The 18,408-nt window shown below is 53.5% G+C and overlaps 1 protein-coding gene across 7 annotated transcripts in view; it reads left to right on the top strand.

The window, feature by feature from the left end:
• PTPRS (protein tyrosine phosphatase receptor type S) overlaps positions 1-18,408 on the top strand; it is a 133,213-nt gene that overhangs the window by 91,081 nt on the left and 23,724 nt on the right. For 5 of the 7 annotated variants that reach the window (XM_055251317.2, XM_055251316.2, XM_055251314.2 and 2 more), the window contains 6 exons: positions 2,586-2,855; positions 4,140-4,721; positions 7,932-8,065; positions 9,019-9,163; positions 16,162-16,467; positions 18,072-18,265. In XM_055251317.2, the coding sequence (XP_055107292.1) occupies positions 2,586-2,855; positions 4,140-4,721; positions 7,932-8,065; positions 9,019-9,163; positions 16,162-16,467; positions 18,072-18,265 (1,631 nt within the window). The remainder of the gene's footprint in view (positions 1-2,585; positions 2,856-4,139; positions 4,722-7,931; positions 8,066-9,018; positions 9,164-16,161; positions 16,468-18,071; positions 18,266-18,408) is intronic. The other 2 variants (XM_055251319.2, XM_055251318.2) reach the window with 1 other exon arrangement.

The following is an 18,408-nucleotide window of genomic DNA, read 5'->3' as shown; positions in this document are numbered from 1 at the left end:
ACTTGCTCAGCCCTAAGAGAGGCAGGGTGTCGAGAAGTGGACTGAGAGGGGCTTTAGAGAGAGAGACTTGAGTCGGGCTGGGTTGGTTTCTTCCGAAGGTTTTTTGTCCATGAGGCTTCCACCCCTGTGGGCACCCCAAACCCTTGGCCAAGGCTCTTGGGTGCTGGGTAGGGAGGCCGGATCCTGTGTTCTGCCAGGGGGAGGGCGTCTCCCTGGGGAAGCCACAGTCCTCCTCCTTTCAGACCCCGATTTTCAGCCCCACACCCATTCCATGATTTTTTTTTTTCTTGCTTTTGGGTGTTGTGTTTTGTTTCAGAGGGAGTTTTTTTGTTTGTTTTTTAGATTCTCTCTCTTTTTTTTTTTAATTGCTTTTGCTTTGTTATTTCATTTGTTCTTCCTGGTTTTGTTTTGGACGTCAAAACCGTTTTTCTGTCCTTGAATAATTAGCTCCCCCCACGTTCATTTCCCCATTGTGTTCTGTTTCCATGACAACTCAGCCTCAGCATCTTACCTGTGCCTCGCTGTGGGTGCCGGCGGCTGGCCTGGACCTCGTCCGCTGGCTGGCCGGACCCCATTCTTCCCTCCACACCTCCGCCCTCCACCCAGCCCTACCAGAAAGCCACCCGCCCCTCATCTCACGGCACCTTGCCCCTCACCTCCACTCTGTGTGCATGGCCCTTCTGTCTCCCCATGCCCCAACTCGTTCCCTGGAGCGGTACCCTCCACTCCATCCTGTCTCCAGCGCGACCCTGGACTTTTCGTGGGGCTTCTTTTTCCGAAGGGCTGCCAGCTTCCAGACCCCACTTCCACGCCTGCCGACGTCCCCCCTTCTCTTTGCCTCCCACCCGGATTCAGGAAGGCAGGGGTTGGGATTTCCAGCTAGGAACTGAGGCTGGAAGGGAGGGACTTGGGGCCACCTCCCTTTATCCCCTTGAACCCCCTCCTCAGCATCGTAGACCAGACCCCCTGAGACCACCCCCTGAGGCTGCACCCCCCCCAATCCCGTATGAAAATCAGAGGCAGGTGTTGATGGAGATCTTAACTGAGCCTCCAGTCCATCATCTGTGCAGTTGAACAAGACTCCTTCACCCATCCAAAGCTGGGGATGCACCCATGAGTCTTCTTTAGGACCTGAGACTGTTACCCAGGGACAACCCCTTTTCCCGCTGGAAGGATTTATTAAGTTCACCTGAGTCCTTCCCACAGCAGTTATACAGCCCCTGTGGGCCAGCAGCGCTCTTTACAAGTTCAGGTGCCCGCTAGCCTCCTCTCCTTCCCCCCGGAACCCATCTGACTTCCGAAAACGGAGCCCCCGAAATGCATCCTGCTGCCTTCATGGTCTTTGAGAGAAGGCTGCATCCACTTCCCCGCTAAGAAACGCACAGAACATGTCCCTGTTCTCTCAACGTTCAAGTTCATTCCCTTGTTTATTATTATCAATTATTATTATTATTAATATCCTATTTATTCCGCCAGGGCTGTGATGTGACAATGTGGCATGTCACATTGGATCACATCTGCTAGAATTAATATGCAGCATTGAAGTGGGCCCCCCCTTCTTTCTTTCTTTCTCTGCCCCTCCCGCTCTCTGTCCCTATTTTCTATTCTTCTCTCTTTCTCCCCATTCATTCGTCTCCTCTGGTGTCACGTAAGTGTGCACTAGAGGTCCCCAAAATCCAGATCTTCCCCCTGCAGTTCCTCCCTCATTTCTCTCTCTGTCTCTCGCTCTCTCTCTCTCTCTCAACCTATTTTGCATGATGTTTGTGACTCAGAGCTGCATCTATTGATGGAAACTTGTCAGATCTGACAGAAGCTTTTAGAAGGGTTTCTATACCCAAAAACCACAAAAATTTCATTAGAGTTTCTCATCTTTTCCTGGAGGGCCGGGTTGGGGTGGGGGGGTAAGTGGGCAGGGCCCAGAGTCACCGGGGAGTGGGGGGCTGACATCTCAGGCTCTCTCTGTCTCCTGGCCTCAACAACTGTCCTGTGACCGCCACATCCCCAGAGAACCAGGGAGGGTTGGAAGTTGCCCCCTCTCCTAACCCACCCACATTCCGACACTTGGCAGCCGGAATCTTCCAGCACTCCCTAAAGGGGATGCCCCTATTCAGGAGTGATCGGAGGGGCTGCTCCATGAAGCCACCGCTGTCTGCAAAGATGAGAAACCGCTGATAAATTTTTGTGTTCGTATCTGTGCTGTGACCAGCCATCCTGGTCTATGAAACCCTGTTGCTATGAGATAATGCTTCATGTCTATTATATATTGATATATCTCTCTATATATTGTTTGTGAAGTACCTTCCTTTGAAGTTTTGGTTTCTTTGTGTTGGAATTTGGTTTTTTAATTTGGTTCTTTTGTTTTCTTTTCATTTGGGGGGAAAGAAATCAACAGGGGGAGAAGAACCAGCCCCGTTTATATTTAAATGGTTTTCCATTTTTTTTCTTTTTTTTTCTTTCTTTCCTTCTTTCTTCCTTCCTTCCTGCTTTTCTTTCTTTTCTCCTCCGCATCCTGTCTTCCCCTCCCACCCTCACCCCACCTCACCCCTCGCATCTCCCTCCCGCCGCCGCTGCCGCCCCCTCCCCAGTCCGCCGCGTGGCCCCACGCTTCTCCATCCTGCCCATGAGCCACGAGATCATGCCAGGGGGCAACGTGAACATCACCTGCGTGGCCGTGGGCTCGCCCATGCCGTACGTGAAGTGGATGCAGGGGGCCGAGGACCTGACCCCCGAGGATGACATGCCTGTGGGTCGGAACGTGCTGGAACTCACAGACGTCAAGGACTCGGCCAACTACACCTGCGTGGCCATGTCCAGCCTGGGCGTCATCGAGGCGGTTGCTCAGATCACGGTGAAATGTGAGCAGGGCCCATGGGGCTCGTAGGTGGAGGGGCAGGCTGGAGTCGATCCCCGACTTCAGGCACAGGTGGGAGGCAGCATGGGAGCACCTCTGAGTTACCCTCTTGGCGTCAGTCATTCATGGCTAGGAAGGGGACGGTTGTTCTTTGAACAGGTATTTATTGGTTATAAATGATCCTGGCCGGGCGCAGTGACTCACGCCTGTAATCCCAGCATTTTGGGAGGCCACGGCAGGAGGTTTGCTTGAGCCCAGGACTTTGAGACCAGCCTGGGCAATATAGCCAGACCCCTTCTCTACCAAAAAAAAAAAAATGAAACATTTAGCCAAGTGTGGTGGTGCATGGCTTTAGTCCCAGCTATTCAGGGGGCTGAGGCAGGAGGATGCTTGAGTCCAAGAGTTCAAGGCTGCAGTGAGCTATGATTGCACCACTGCAATCCAGCCTGGGCAACAGAGCCAGACCCTGTCTTTAAAAATAAATAAAATGGGCCAGGCACGGTGGCTCACACTTGTAATCCCAGCACTTTGGGAGGCCGAGCTGGGCAGATCACCTGAGGTCAGGAGTTTGAGATCAGCCTAGCCAACATGGTGAAACCCTGTCTCTACTGAAAATACAAAAAAAAAAAAAATTAGCTGGGCGTGGTGGCGCACATCTGTAATCCCAGCTTCTCAGGAGTCTGAGGCAGGAGAATCACTTGAACCCGGGAGGTGGAGGTTGTAGTAAGCCAAGATCAAGCCATTGCACCCAGCCTGGGTGACAAGCAAGCCTCCGTCTAAAAAAAGAAAAAAGAAAAAAAAGGCCAGGCGCGGTGGCTCACGCCTGTAATCCCAGCACTTTGGGAGGCCGAGGTGGGTGGATCACGAGGTCAAGAGATCGAGACCATCCTGGCTAACATGATGAAACCCCGTCTCTACTGAAAATACAAAAAATTAGCTGGGTGTGGTGGTGGGTGCCTGTCGTCCCAGCTACTCGGGAGGCTGAGGCAGGAGAATGGTGTGAACTCCGGAGGTGGAGCTTGTAGTGAGCTGAGATCGCGCCACTGTGGGCGACGGAGCAAGACTCCGTCTCAAAAGAAAAAAGAAAAAAAGAAAATGGGTACTGGGTAGCCCCTGGGCCATAGTTTGTTACCCCTTGCTGTAGATGATGACAGGAGTCATGAGGCCCATGATTACTGCTGGGCAATTCAAGGCTCAGAGAAGGTGACTGAATGGTGAAAAGTCACACAGCCTTCAAGGTCCTCAACCAATGTGCCCAATGCATGACACAGCTGCCTCCTGCCCACAGCTCTCCCCAAAGCTCCCGGGACTCCCGTGGTGACCGAGAACACAGCCACCAGCATCACCATCACGTGGGACTCGGGCAACCCAGACCCTGTATCCTATTACGTCATTGAATATAAATCCAAGAGCCAGGACGGGCCGTATCAGATTAAAGAGGACATCACCACGACGCGTTACAGCATCGGCGGCCTCAGCCCCAACTCAGAGTACGAGATCTGGGTGTCGGCCGTCAACTCCATCGGCCAGGGGCCCCCCAGCGAGTCCGTGGTCACCCGCACGGGCGAGCAGGCCCCGGCCAGCGCGCCGCGAAACGTGCAAGCCCGGATGCTCAGCGCCACCACCATGATCGTGCAGTGGGAGGAGCCAGTGGAGCCCAACGGCCTCATCCGCGGCTACCGTGTCTACTACACCATGGAGCCGGAGCACCCCGTGGGCAACTGGCAGAAGCACAACGTGGACGACAGCCTGCTAACCACCGTGGGCAGCCTGCTGGAGGATGAGACCTACACCGTGCGGGTGCTCGCCTTCACCTCCGTCGGCGACGGGCCCCTCTCGGACCCCATCCAGGTCAAGACGCAGCAGGGAGGTGAGGCGTGGGGTCGGCAGGACGCGGGGCCCCGGCCGTGCGGCTTGGCTCTTTGCACGCTGCCTGGAAGCCGCAGAGTGGTTTGTGGGTTCTGCACGGTGCTTTAAGATATTTTCATGCTAGCATTTAGGCCGGGCGTGGTGGCTCACGCCTGTAATCTCAGCACTTTGGGAGGCCAAAGCGGGTAGATCACCTGAGGTCAGGAGTTCGAGACCAGCATGGCCAACATGGTGAAACCCCGTCTCTACTAAAAATATAAAAATTAGCCAGGCGTGGTAGCCTGTGCTTGTAATCCCACCTACTCGGGAGGCTGAGGCAGGAGAATCACTTGAACCCAGGAGGTGGAGGTTGCAGTGAGCTGAGATCACGCCACTGCACTCCAGCCTGGGCGAGAGAGTGAGACTCCATCTCAAAAAAAAAAATTAAAAAAATATATATATATTTTTTCATGCTAGCATTTAAAATCAGGGAGCTAGGCCTGGGGCGGTGGCTCACACCTGTAACCCCAGCATTTTGGGAGGCAGAAGCGAGTGGATTACCTGAGGTCAGGAGTTTGAGACCAGCCTGGCCAACATGGTGAAACCACATTTCTGTTAATAATACAAAAAAAAAAAAAATTAGCCGGCCGTGGTGGCGGGTGCCTGTAATCCCAGCTACTCTGGAGGCTGAGGCAAGAGAATCACTTGAACCTGGGCAGAGTTTGCAATGAGCCAAGATCGCACCATTGCATCCAGCCTGGGTGACAAGTGAGACACCATCTCAAAAAAATTAAATTAAAAAAACAAAATCAGAGCTAGCCAGCCTTGGTGGCATGTGCCTGTAGTCCCAGCTACTCAAGAGGCAGACGCAGGAGGATGGCTTAAGCCCAGGAGTTTCAGTCCAGCCTGGACAATATAGCAATACCCCATTTCTTAAGAAATATATATAGGGCCTGGTGTAGTGGCTCATGTCTGTAATCTCAGCACTTTGGGAGGCCAAGATAGGAGGATTTCTTGAGGCCAGCCTGGACAATGTAGCTAGACCCCATCTCTACACAAAAAAAATAAAAATTAGCTAGGCTTGGTGACGCACACCTGTAGTCCCAGCCACTCGAGGCTGAGATGAGAGGATCACTTGAGCCCAGGAGTTCAAGGCTGCAGTGAGCTATGATAGCACCACTGCACTCCAGCCTGGGCAACAAAGCAAGACCTTGTCTCTAAAAAACAAACATTAAAATAAAATCGGAGAGGGCCGGGTGCGGTGGCTCATGCCTGTGATCCCAGCACTTTGGGAAGCTGAGGCGGGTGGATCACCTGAGGTCAGGAGTTTGAGAACAGCCTGGCCAACATGACAAAACCTCATCTCTACTTAAAAAAAAAAAAAAAAAATTAGCCGGTCTTGGTGGCACACACCTGTAGTTCCAGCTACTCAGGAGGCTGAAGCAGGAGAATCGCTTGAACTCGGGAGATGGTGAGCCAAAATGTCGCCACTGCCCTCCAGCCTGGGTGACAGAGCGAGACCCTGCTCAAAAAAAATAAAATAAAATTGGACAGTTAGCCTAGCCAAATTTTTGGCTTCCCTTAAAAAAATCTGATTTGACAAGCCCATAGGGCTAAGATCAAACACTCGGGTAGATCCCAGTGGCTGTGTGGGAGACAAAGGGGGCTGTATGTGCTTCCTTCCCTCTTCTGTGTTAACTCCTCGCCCGTGTTGGTATTTGAGTTTGAGAACCTCCCTCATCTGTTCTCATTAGAGGGACCGACGCCACTGCTTCTGAAATAATAAATGAAAACTGCCGGCCGGCGTGGTGGCTCACGCCTGTAATCCCAACACGTTGGGAGCCTGAGGCGGGCGGATCATGAGGTCAGGAGTTCAAGACCAGCCTGGCCAATATGGTGAAACCCCATCTCTACCAAAAATACAAAATTAGCCAGGCATGATAGCGCGTGCCTGTAATCCCAACTACTCAAGAGGCTGAGGCAGGTGAATCACTTGAACCCGGGAAGCGGAGGTTGTGGTGAGCCGAGATCATGCCACTGCACTCCAGCCTGGGCAACAAGAGCAAACCTCTGTCTCAAAAATAAAAGAAAACTGCCTCACCCCTAAGGCAGTGGGCCAATCTCCCTCCCTGCTCAGGAGGTACTTAGGCATGGGGGACCCCAGCTCTCTGAGGGTGTTTGACCCCTTCCTTTGGGGCTCAGGCTTTCAAAACCTAAAGTCTGGGCAGACTCAGGCACCCGCTGAAGCAAAGGGCCGGGACGGTTGGCGCTCTGTCCGTGTCTGTGAGCGGATATGGAATGGAGATCCAAATTTTAAAATAGGCACCCTTGGCCAGGCACTGTGGCTCACACCTGTAATCCTGCCACTTTGGGAGGCTGAGGCAGGAGGTTTGCCTGAAGCCAGGAGTTCAAGACCAGCCTGGGCAACATAGCAAGACCCCATGTGTACACAAAATTTTAAAATTAGCTGAGCGTGGTGGTGTGTGCCTGTGGTCCCAGCTACTTAGGAGGCTGAGGTGGGAGGATCACCTGAGCCCAAGAGTTGGAGGCTGTAGTGAGCTGTGGTCGCGCCACTACATTCCAGCCTGGGTGACACAGTGTGACCCCGTTTCAAAAACTAAAATAAAATATGCACACATACCTCCCTGCTAATTTCTCTGTCATCTAATTCGCAGCCAGCGAGGGCACTGGGGTGATTTGCAAGGGAGATTTTTATGCCAGGTGTGGTGGCTCACGCCTGTGATTCCAGCACTTTGGGAGGCCGAGGCAGGAGGATCACGTGAGGTCAGGAGTTTGAGACCAGCCTAACCAAATGGGTGAAACCCCGTCTCTACTAAAAATACAAAAGTTAGCCAGGCGTGGTGGCGGGTGCCTGTAATCCCAGCTACTTGGGAGGCTGAGGTAGGAGAATCACTTGAACCCTGGAGGCAGAGATTGCAGTGAGCCGAGATCGCTCCATTGCACCCCAGCCTGGGCGACAGAGTGAGACTCCATCTCAAAAAGAACAGAAAGGGGGATTTTTAAATGGGTTCTTTTCCTTTGGAAGAAGAGAGGATGGAGGAACGGAGGTGGACAGGTGACAATGGGATGGGAGCGAGGTCCCCAGGAAAATAAAAGAGCATTCTGGAAGCACCCAGAGCTGGCATCTTTTAGTGGGGACACTCAGCAGGTGGGGCCCCCTTCGTGGGGTGGACGCTCCCCGACTCCTAGTTGTCTCCCCGCACCCCCACAGTGCCCGGCCAGCCCATGAACCTGCGGGCCGAAGCCAGGTCGGAGACCAGCGTCACGCTGTCCTGGGGTCCCCCGCGGCAGGAGAGCATCATCAAGTACGAGCTCCTCTTCCGGGAAGGCGACCACGGCCGGGAGGTGAGGCAGCGCGGGGACGGGTTGGCCTGCCCTGGGCTCCTCCCCGGCGCTCTCTGACGCTGCCCGCCCGTCTCTCCCCCCATCTTTGTCCCTGTGTGTGCTGCGGATTCTGCTCTTCCTCACCCCTTCTGGTTCTCCTGCGTCTCTGTCCCTTTGTGCCTTTCCCCCGCTTTTTTCTTCTCTTTCTCCTCTGCTGCTGGCGGCCTCTCTCTGGCTCCGTATGTATCGGCGTCGCTGTCTCTTGATCTCTGCTTCTGTCTGTGTCCGTCTTCACCGGTGCCTCTGACGCTCACTCTCCACCTCTCCGGGTCTGTTTCTGTCTGTTTATGTTTCTGTCTCTCTCTGTCTCTGATTCTCTTTCTGTCTCTGTTATCTGTGTTTTTTTCTGTCTCCATCTCTCTGTCTGTCTCTGTTTCTATCTCTCTGCCTCTCTCTATCTCTGTGTCTGTATCTGTTTCTTCTATCTCTGCCTCTTTCTCTGTTTCTGTCTCTATGTCTGTCTCTCTCTTCTCTCTTTCTCTGTCCGTCTCAATCTCTCTCCCCTCCATTTCTCTGTCTCTGTCTCTCTCCCCTCTGTCTCTCTCTGTTTCTCTGTCTTTTTCTATATCTCTGTCTCTTTGTCTCTCTCTGCCTGTCTGTTATCTGTCTCTTTCTCATCTCTATTTCTCTATTCCTGTCTCTGTATCTCTCTCCTGTTTCTGTCTGTCTCTCTCTGTATCTCTCCCATTTCTCTGTCTCTGTCTCTCCCATTTATCTCTGTCCCTCTCCTTTGTTTCTCTATTTCTATCTCTGTGTCCCTCTGTCTCTGACTCTCTCCTCTGTTTCTCTGTCTCCGTCTCTCATCTCTCTCTCTCCCGTTTCTCTCTGTCTCTATCTCTGTCTGTCTCTACCTCTCTCTCTCCCCTGTCTGCCTCTCCCCCATCCCTCTCTGTCCCTCTCTGCCCTGCCCCCAGGTGGGAAGGACCTTCGACCCGACGACTTCCTACGTGGTGGAGGACCTGAAGCCCAACACGGAGTACGCCTTCCGCCTGGCGGCCCGCTCGCCGCAGGGCCTGGGCGCCTTCACCCCCGTGGTGCGGCAGCGCACGCTGCAGTCCAGTAGGTGTCTCGCGGGGCCGCCCTTCTCTGCGGGGGGGGACCACGGCCTGGCTGCAGACAGTCCCTCGGCAGACGGACCCAGGCGGGGCCTGTTGCAGTGGGTGGGGGGCGCCTCCCAGCCTGTCTCCGCTTTGCTCCCTGACCTCGGATCCATCTACCCGTGCTGTGCCTCAGTTTCCCCATCAGCACAGCGATGGTCTCAGCACGGGGTTGTCTGTGCCCCTGGGCCTGGTGACCCGGGTTGAGACTCGGCGTCACGAAGTGGCTGATCTTGGCCCTGGTCTAGGAGAGGTTCTGGGACCACGCCTTCTTTCTCCTCTATCCATCCTGGAGTGGGGGCTGATTGAAGGGCCACGTTGCGCCCATTTCCCAGGCATTTTGAGGGGTACCGTGAGGCTGTGGTCACAGCTCGTACCCCATCATTCTCAGAGCAAAGGATACAGAGACGAACCCACCTTCCCCGTGGGCCTTCCTCCCCCGGGCAGGGAGCCTCGGCTCTCAAGACACCAGGACGAGGTCCCAGTTCCCGAGGGTGGGGAGGGGCTGGAATCGGAGCCGATGCCAGGTTTCGTGGGGGCATGCAGGCCCCCACTCGGGGCTCAAATCTCTGGAGTTCTCTGCTGTGCCGGCCCGGCCTCCCTGTTTCGAGCGAGTCACCCTTCACCTGGCAGTTGGCTGTGGGTCACCGCCACCCTCTCTTCCTGACTTCTCCAAGCTCGGGGCTGGACAGGCCCCTTCTGCCATCTCCCCCCCTCACCCGCCTCCCTGGCTCTGCCCAGCCCAGCGTGGCCTCCACTGGTGTGGCTTCCACCGGCGTGGTCTCTGTTGTGGCCTCCCCCTGCTTCCCTCTCTTCCCTCCTCTCACCCAGTCAGTCACGGTGTAGCCACCCCAGGCTTTCTTCCAGAATCAGTCATGATGGTCAAACCTTCAAGGCCTGCCCCGGGTGTTTGTACACAAGGGCATCTCGGGTCAGTCGAGGGGTTAACATCAACTCCGGCCTGGGCATCTGAGCCGCTGGGATCGGGGGGGTGGGGCGCCTCGGAGACACAACCCCCCTTTCCCCGCCGGCCCCCTTCCCTCCTTCCTGCTCCCCACAAACCGAGCCGAGCGGAGCACCTGGCGGCTCCAAGGCGTCTGGGCGCGTCTGTGTGAGGTGGAGTCAGTGAGGGTGGCCTGTGGCTTGGGCAGCCACCTGAGAGACCGGCTGAGGTGTCCTGAAGGTGAGTACATGCTGGTCTCGAGCAGGTTCACAAAAACGGCCCACCCCGCGTGCCCCCCGCCTGCCCCAGCCGCTCTGGGCTGAATGGACAGTCCACGGCCCAAATTCGGCCCCAGAAACTCTCCCAAACCACATGCCATCACCATGCCACGCTGCCCATGCACGCACATCCACGTCTTTGCACGCGTCCCTTCCCGAGATGTCATGCAGGTTGGGCCGGATTGTGAAGGACGTGACCTCCATGGTCACCTAGAAAGCGGCTTCGGCCCAGCCATGCGAACCTCCGGGGCGGCCCAGGACAGGGAGTTGGGGAGAAGGGACTCCCTGCTTCTTGCCCCGAGACGGGTGGGGCCCAGGAGAACCACCAGCAAAGACTCAGGGCCAGGCGTATCCATCCCCCCGGGGACTGCGGGCTCCTTAGGCTGAACACAGGGTAGGTGCAGGTCAGACCGCTCAGCCGTGGGTCTCCCCAGACACCATGCCACCTTCTTACCTCCAGCCTGGAACCTCAGCGTGCGCACGCTGGGGGCTGGAGCAGGGCTGCGGGGCCGCTGGCATCCTGAGACCCACCAAGAGTTCGGTCTGGCCTTGTAGCTCAGCACTCGGCCGTTCCCTCTCTCGTAAGAAAGTCTTTTAAGTTAGCAGTTGAAGAGTGGAAGGTAGGTAACCAGACTGGGCATTTTCTGGAAGGAGTCTTTCTTTCTTTTATTATGGTTTTTCTCATCATCATCACCATCACTGTTGTTTCTTATTTTATTATGGTTTTGGTTTTATTTTTTCTCCCCCTTTCTCAGCAAATCCATTCCTTCGGACACATTCCTTGATTTTGTTTTTGTTTTTGTTTTTTTTTTTCCCTGCTCCCCGCCTGATTCCCCCTCCCCTGGGCTCCTTTGGTTGGTGTGGCTGGTCAAGAAATGGGGAAGGGTCCCCTTTGTCTAGTTTTGGAGGAGGGGCCTCTAATGTTTTGCTTTAAGTGAGGCCGGAGGGTCTCTCTAGTTGAAGTAAGCTGTTGGGGTGGCCCCTGCAGTCTCTGGCAGCCCAGTGTCTCTGAGGACAGGATTCATCTCTGAGTTCCAGATGCTAGCAGGATAGTGCCCATAGTAAATACTCAGTAAACACGTGCTCAGCCACCAAGCAAGCTGCTCTGATGGTGAGGTTTTCTAATGCTCTTGCCACGAGCAAGGCCAGTAATCTCTCTGGCCCTCCCTCCAGGGGACGTAGATTCTAAAATCGTGGGCACTTGGGAGAGTGTGGCTCCTGCCATACCCAACCGGCACAAGGCTGAGATCTGAGCTCACAACCTCAAACCAAGCCAGCCTGTGAACCACGGCCAAGTCTGGGTTCCAATCCTGGCTCTGCCACCTCATCACTGCATGCCCCTGGGCAGGTAGCTTGCTGTTTCTGAGCCTCAGTTTCCTCACCTGTAAAATAGGCTGCACTTCTGGTTTTTCGGCAAGATTGAGAGGTGATATACAAAATAATGAAAAGCTTCCAGGGTGGGGTCTGGCCACAGTCGGTACACAACCAGTGACCGTAGAAAGCCCAAGAGGCAGACTTTGGAATCTGGTTTCCCCACCATTGACGTGGGGTGGCGGGTGGGGAGTGACAGTTCTGACCACCTGAGGGGTTGTGAGAATTAAATGAGATAATGCATGCATTAAATGAGATGATACATGCGTTAAATGAGATAATACATGAAACATGGGCTGAAGGTGCTGTATCTGCAGTAGGCGTGCAGAAAATGAAGCTGATTATCACTAATGCCCTCAGCACAGCGTCTGGCCATAATAGGCACACAACACATAGAGACTTACTGATTCATAATAAGCCTTTAACACACAGACAGTTCCCTTTAATATGTGGGAACTCTCACTGTTATTCAGCAAAGACCTTAACATACTGCCTGGCACACAGTAGGTGCCCCACTAATGCAGCCACTGTTTTAAATCTACATACGGATTGGCACAGTGCTGGGCACCTAGTTGGCACTCAGTAAATGGAAGCTATTAGCAGTTTATAACAAGCTTAGCCCAGTGCCAGGCGCACAGTAGGTACTCAAAACATGGGTGGCAACAATTATTGTTCTACAAACCTCTTGGCACAATGCCTGGCATACAGTAAGTGCTCAATAAGTGGCACTTGCTATAAAGAGGCGGCCTAAGTGTGAGGCACATAGTAGGTGCTCAGATGGGCACTATTATCAGTTTGAAAGGGTGTAGGATAGAGCTGGTTACACAGTTTTTACCGAAAACATTCACTTACTATCTGCAAAGCCCTTGGCACAGTGTGTGCAAATAGTAGGTGCTCAATAAATAAGAACTATAACTATTTTTATATAAGGTATTTAGTGCAATGCCTGGCACACGGTGGATGGTTAATATGCCAAGTGCTATTACAGTTATCCAGTAAAGCCCTTAGCACAATGCTTGGCACACAGTAGGTGCTTAAGAAATGAAAACTATTGGCCAGGTGCGGGGGCTCACGCCTGTAATCCCTGCACTTTGGGAGGCCGAGGTGGGCGGATCACGAGGTCAGGAGATCAAGACCATCCTGGCTAACATGGTGAAAATCCGTCTCCCCTAAAAATACAAAAAATTAGCCAGGCGTGGTGGCGGGCGCCTGTAGTCCCAACCACTCGGGAGGCTGAGACAGGAGAACGGCGTGAACCCGAGAGGTGCAGCTTTCAGTGAGCCGAGATCGCGCCACTGCACTCCAGCCTGGGCGACAGAGCAAGACTCTTGTCTCAAAAAAGAAATGAAAACTATTAACGTTCCATAAGGCCCTTAGTAGAGTTGCCTAACACATAGTAGGTGCTTAATATGTGGAAACTTACTGTTTTTCAGTAAGCCCCAGCACAGTACCTGGCACGCAATAGGTGCTTAATATGTGGTGACTACTACTGTTTTCTGATGAAGCCTTTAACACAGTGCCTGGCGCACAGTAGGATCCTAATACATGGGGACTATTAACTGTTTTCTGATAAAGCCCTTAGCACAGTGCCTGGCACATAGTAGGGGTTTAATATGCAGGGACTACTACTGTTTTCTGAGAGAGGCTTTAGCACAGTGCCTGGCACATAGTAGGTGCCGCTTAAATGACAACTGCTGTTTTTCTCTTCAGAGACCTATTACCATACCCAGCACATAGCAGGTGCTGCTTAAATGACAACCACTGTTTTTCTCTTCAGAGACCTATTACCATACCCAGTCCATAGTAGATGTTCAATAAATGAGACTTGCTGTTGATAGGCTTAGTAGTAGATTTAGTGTGGTGCCAGGTGCATAGTCGGGACTGAACACAGGAGTGCTGTGATCTTTACAGATTTTGGCATACAGTAGGTGCTCAATATGAGCTGTGAAGTCCTGAGCCTGGTACCTGACACCAGTAGGTGTCCAATAAACAGGCACTTTTATTATTACTTGATAAAGCCCTCGACATTCTATCTGGCACACAGTAGGTGCTCAAGACATGGGCATTATTTTCAAGTGAGGCCAATTGGATGGTCCTAGTTGAAGTAAGCTTTTGGGATGGGCTTTGGGTCCCTGGTAGCACAAGTGTTCAGTAAATAAATGCTTTTACTATAAGAAAAATTTTACCATATTTTCCATAAATTATTATGAAGCCCTTGGCACCATGCCTGGCCTACAGTGGGTGGCCAGTAAATAAGTGCATTTGCTGTTATTGTATGAAGCCCTTGGCATCATGCCTGGCACATGGTAGGCAGCTAATAATTGGGGCTTCTATTGCTGTTGCCTGGCACATAGTATGTGACATATAGATTTTTTTTTTTTTTTTTTTTTTTTTGGAGATAGAGTCTTGCCCTGTTGCCCAGGCTGGAGTGCAGTGGCACGATCTTGGCTCACTGCAACTTCCGCCTCCCAGGTTCAAGTGATTCTCCTGCCTCAGCCTCCCGAGTAGCTGGGATTACAGGCTCCCGCCACCACGCCTGGCTAGTTTTTTGTATCTTTAGTAGAGACAGAGTTTCACCATGTTGGCCAGGCTGGTCTCGAACCCCTGACCTCGTGATCCACCCACCTCGGCCTCCCAAAGTGCTGGGATTACAGGCGTGAGTCACTGCGCCCGGCTGAGATTCTTTTGCTATTATTCTATGAAGCCCTTGGCACAATGCTTGACACACAGTAGGTGCCTGATAAGTGGAGCTTCTATTGCTGTTCCCCTTAGCATGATGCGTGGCACATACTAGGTATTCAGTAAATAGATGCTCTATTATTTTGTGAAGCCCTTGGTGCTGGCACATAGTAGATGCCTAATAAATGGAGCTTCTGTTGCCGTTCCCCTTGGCACAGTGCCTGGCACATAGTAGATAGTTAATAAATGGAGCTTCTGTTGCTGTTCCCTTTGGCATGGTGCCTGGCACATAGTAGGTGCTTAATAAATGGAGCTTCTGTTGCCACTCCCCTTGGCATGGTACCTGGCACATAGTAGGTGTTCAATAGATGCTTTTACTATTATTTCATGAAGCGCTTGGTGCTGGCACATAGTAGGTGCTTAACAGAGCTCTGTTGCTGTTCCCCTTGCCACAGTGCCTGGCACATAGGTGTTTGACATAGATTATTTTGTTACCATTCTATGACGCCTTAGCACAATGCTTGACACATAGTAGGTGCCTGATAATTGGAGCTTCTGTTGCCGTTCCCCTTGGCATGGTTCCTGGCACATAGTAGGTACCTAATAATTGGAGCTTCTGTTGCTGCTCCCCTTGTCATGGTGCCTGGCACATAGTAGGTGCTTAATAAATGGAGCTTCTGTTGCCGCTCTGCTTGGCATGGCGCCAGGCACATACTAGGTGCTCAATAAATGGATGCTTTTACTATTATTTTGTGAAGCCCTTGGCGCTGGCACATAGTAGGTGCCTAATAGAGCTTTGTTGCTGTTCCCCTTGCCATGGTGCCTGGCACATAGTAGGTGTTTGACATATAGATTATTTTGCTATCATTCTATGGAGTCCTTAGCATAGCACAATGCCTTAGCACAATTATTAGTAGATGCCTAATAATTGGAGCTTCTGTGGCTATTCCCCTTGGTATGGTGCCTGGCACATAGTAGGTGCCTAATAAATGGAGCTTCTGTTGCTGTTCCCCTTGGCACAGTACCTGGCGCATAATAAGTGCCTAATAAATGGAGCTTCTATTGCTGTTCCCCTTGGCATGGTGCCTGGCACATAGTAGGTGTTCAGTAGACGCTTTACTATTATTTTGTGAAGCCCTTGGTGCTGGCACATAGTAGGTACTTAATAAATGGAGCTTCTGTTGCCATTCCCCTTGGCATGGTGCCTGGCACATAGTAGATGTTCAACAAATAGATGCTTTTACTATTTTGTGAAACCCTTGGTGCTGGCACATAGTAGGTGCCTAATAAATGGAGCTCCTGTTGCTATTCCCCTTGGCACGATGCCCAGCACATAGTAGGTGCCTAATAAAAAGGGCTTCTCTTGCTATTCCCCCAGTTTCTGGCATGGGGACCGTAGCTGTCCAATGCCTAAGACCTACTGTGCACCACGTAGGTGCAGCCTGGTGAGCACAGGGTTCTTGGCCAGCCCTCCCAGCCCCATCCCACCTGCCCGCCCCTCCACCCGCCCATCCCACCTTTGGTTGACACCCGCTTCTTTTGGGTTCGACTTCTCTTTGGTTTGGTTCTGTTTTGTTTGTTATCATCTTCTTTTTTATTTTCTCTTTCCCATCTTTTGTTTCCCCGCCCCCCTCCCCACCCATCCCACCTCCCTTCCCCACCCCCCCACGTTCTCCCCCCCTCCAATAGAACCGTCAGCCCCCCCTCAAGACGTTAAATGTGTCAGCGTGCGCTCCACGGCCATTTTGGTAAGTTGGCGCCCGCCGCCGCCGGAAACGCACAACGGGGCCCTGGTGGGCTACAGCGTCCGCTACCGACCGCTGGGCTCAGAGGACCCGGAACCCAAGGAGGTGAACGGCATCCCCCCGACCACCACTCAGATCCTGCTGGAGGCCTTGGAGAAGTGGACCCAGTACCGCATCACGACTGTCGCTCACACAGAGGTGGGACCAGGGCCCGAGAGCTCGCCCGTGGTCGTCCGCACCGACGAGGATGGTAAGTACCTGCCCCAGGCCCGGGACCCCCCGCAGGCCCCAGCCCGGCCCCGCCTCGAAGCCTTCCATCTGGAAACCTGGGCTGGTGGTCAAAGGGCAGAAGCCTCACTCGGAGGAAGCCGGGAAGCAAGCAGCCTCCCCGAGAAACCCGGGGCTCCTTGACCTTGGAATTGGCGATTGTAGACATGGGCAGGCTTAGCTCTGCAGCATCTGCTCCCAGAGCCTCGTGCCTGGACAGTTTTGCTGGCTGCCGTCTATTTTGGTGGAACAGTGGAAACCTTTGGAAATGGGGTAGAGGAAGTGGCAAATAGCACCTGCAGCAACAATGTGCTGATTATGGTTAACCAGCTCCCCGGGTGGATGGAGACCAGTTTGTGTAGCATTGGCCAATTTCCCTGGTGTTAATGTTCCCATCCTCACCCATTTCAAGTTAGCAGCAAGTTTGAAACTGGAAAGCAAGGCAGTGGTCCTAGCTTGGAGTCACATGGTCGAAGCCTGGATCATGGAGAGAAATGGCAGACACCTTTCCCAATAAAATTGCAACTTCTCAGCCAAGCACAGTGGTTCATGCCTGTAATCGCAGCACTCTGAGAGGCCAAGGCAGGAGGATCATGAGTCTCGGAGTTCGAGACCAGCCTAGGCAACATAGGGAAACCCCATTCCTCCAAAAACATTTTTAAAACATAGCCAAGCATGGTGGCATGCACTGTAGTCCCAGCTACTCAAGAAGCTGAGGTGCGGGGATTGCTGAGCATAGCAGTTCGAGGCTGCAGTGAGCTGTGATCATCCCCCTGCACTCCAGCCTGGGTGACAGAGTGAGACCCCATCTCTACAAAAACATATTAGCTGAGCATGGTGGCTACTTGGGAGGCTGAGGTGGGAGGATCGCTTAAGCCCAGGAGTTCAAGGCTGCAGTGAGCCATGATCCTGCCACTGCATTCCAGCCTAGGTGACAGAGTAAGAGAACCTGTCTTGAAAATATTTCAGCCTCTTGGTCCTGGGACCCTGATTTGTTTTCTGAGCCATTTGCCTGAAAGTTTCGTTGGACAGCCCCATTATGTCCTAAGCCCAGAGAAGAAATGAAGCAGCTCTTTATGCCAAACCCTGGGGTGGGTGAAAAAGATCCTGAGTGCCAAGTGGGCCACCTGCCTGCTTGGGTATTTAGGAGCATACAGCTGGACTGCCTGGTGCAAATCCTGGCTTTGCCTCTTGCTAAGGCTGTGATCACAGAATCAACTCTCTGGGATTCAGTTTCCCCAAATGTAAAATGAGAATGACAGGAGACCCTATCTTGCAGGGTTATGATGAGGATGGAAGCCGTGTAGGGTGAAGAAGAGGGTGTCTGGAGGCCCTGGGAAGGTGGCTTAGACTCGGGGTGGGGGGGCAGCCTGGGTCCATGGGGGGCACCTTCAGGGGCCCTTCCCAGAGCTGTGGGGGGTATGAAGGAGGCCATGTCCTCCCGCCCGGTGGTGAGCGCTAAGAGCGCCCAGTTACTCACCGGCAGCCACTCGGCATCCTGCAATCGGACAGTGGCACTGCCCGGGGCAGGGCCGGGCGCCCTGGTAATGGCCCCGCCCGCCCCTCCCCTCCCCTCCCGCCCGCCAGTGCCCAGCGCGCCGCCGCGGAAGGTGGAGGCGGAGGCGCTCAACGCCACGGCCATCCGCGTGCTGTGGCGCTCGCCCGCGCCCGGCCGGCAGCACGGCCAGATCCGCGGCTACCAGGTCCACTACGTGCGCATGGAGGGCGCCGAGGCCCGCGGGCCGCCGCGCATCAAGGACGTCATGCTGGCCGATGCCCAGGTGGGCGGGGGGCCACGGGGGGCCTGGGCGGGGCAGGGGACGGGCTCTGGGCGGGGACGGGCCCCTGCGCTCCCCCCACCTCTGCTTCTCTTTCTCCATCTCTGGCCTCTCCCGCTCACCTCCCTCCTCTCTCCCCTGCCGCC

This window comes from Symphalangus syndactylus, chromosome 17 (assembly GCF_028878055.3).
Source record: "Symphalangus syndactylus isolate Jambi chromosome 17, NHGRI_mSymSyn1-v2.1_pri, whole genome shotgun sequence".
NCBI classification, from domain to species: Eukaryota; Metazoa; Chordata; class Mammalia; order Primates; family Hylobatidae; genus Symphalangus; species Symphalangus syndactylus.
This window is presented reverse-complemented; position numbering and strand designations above follow the sequence as displayed.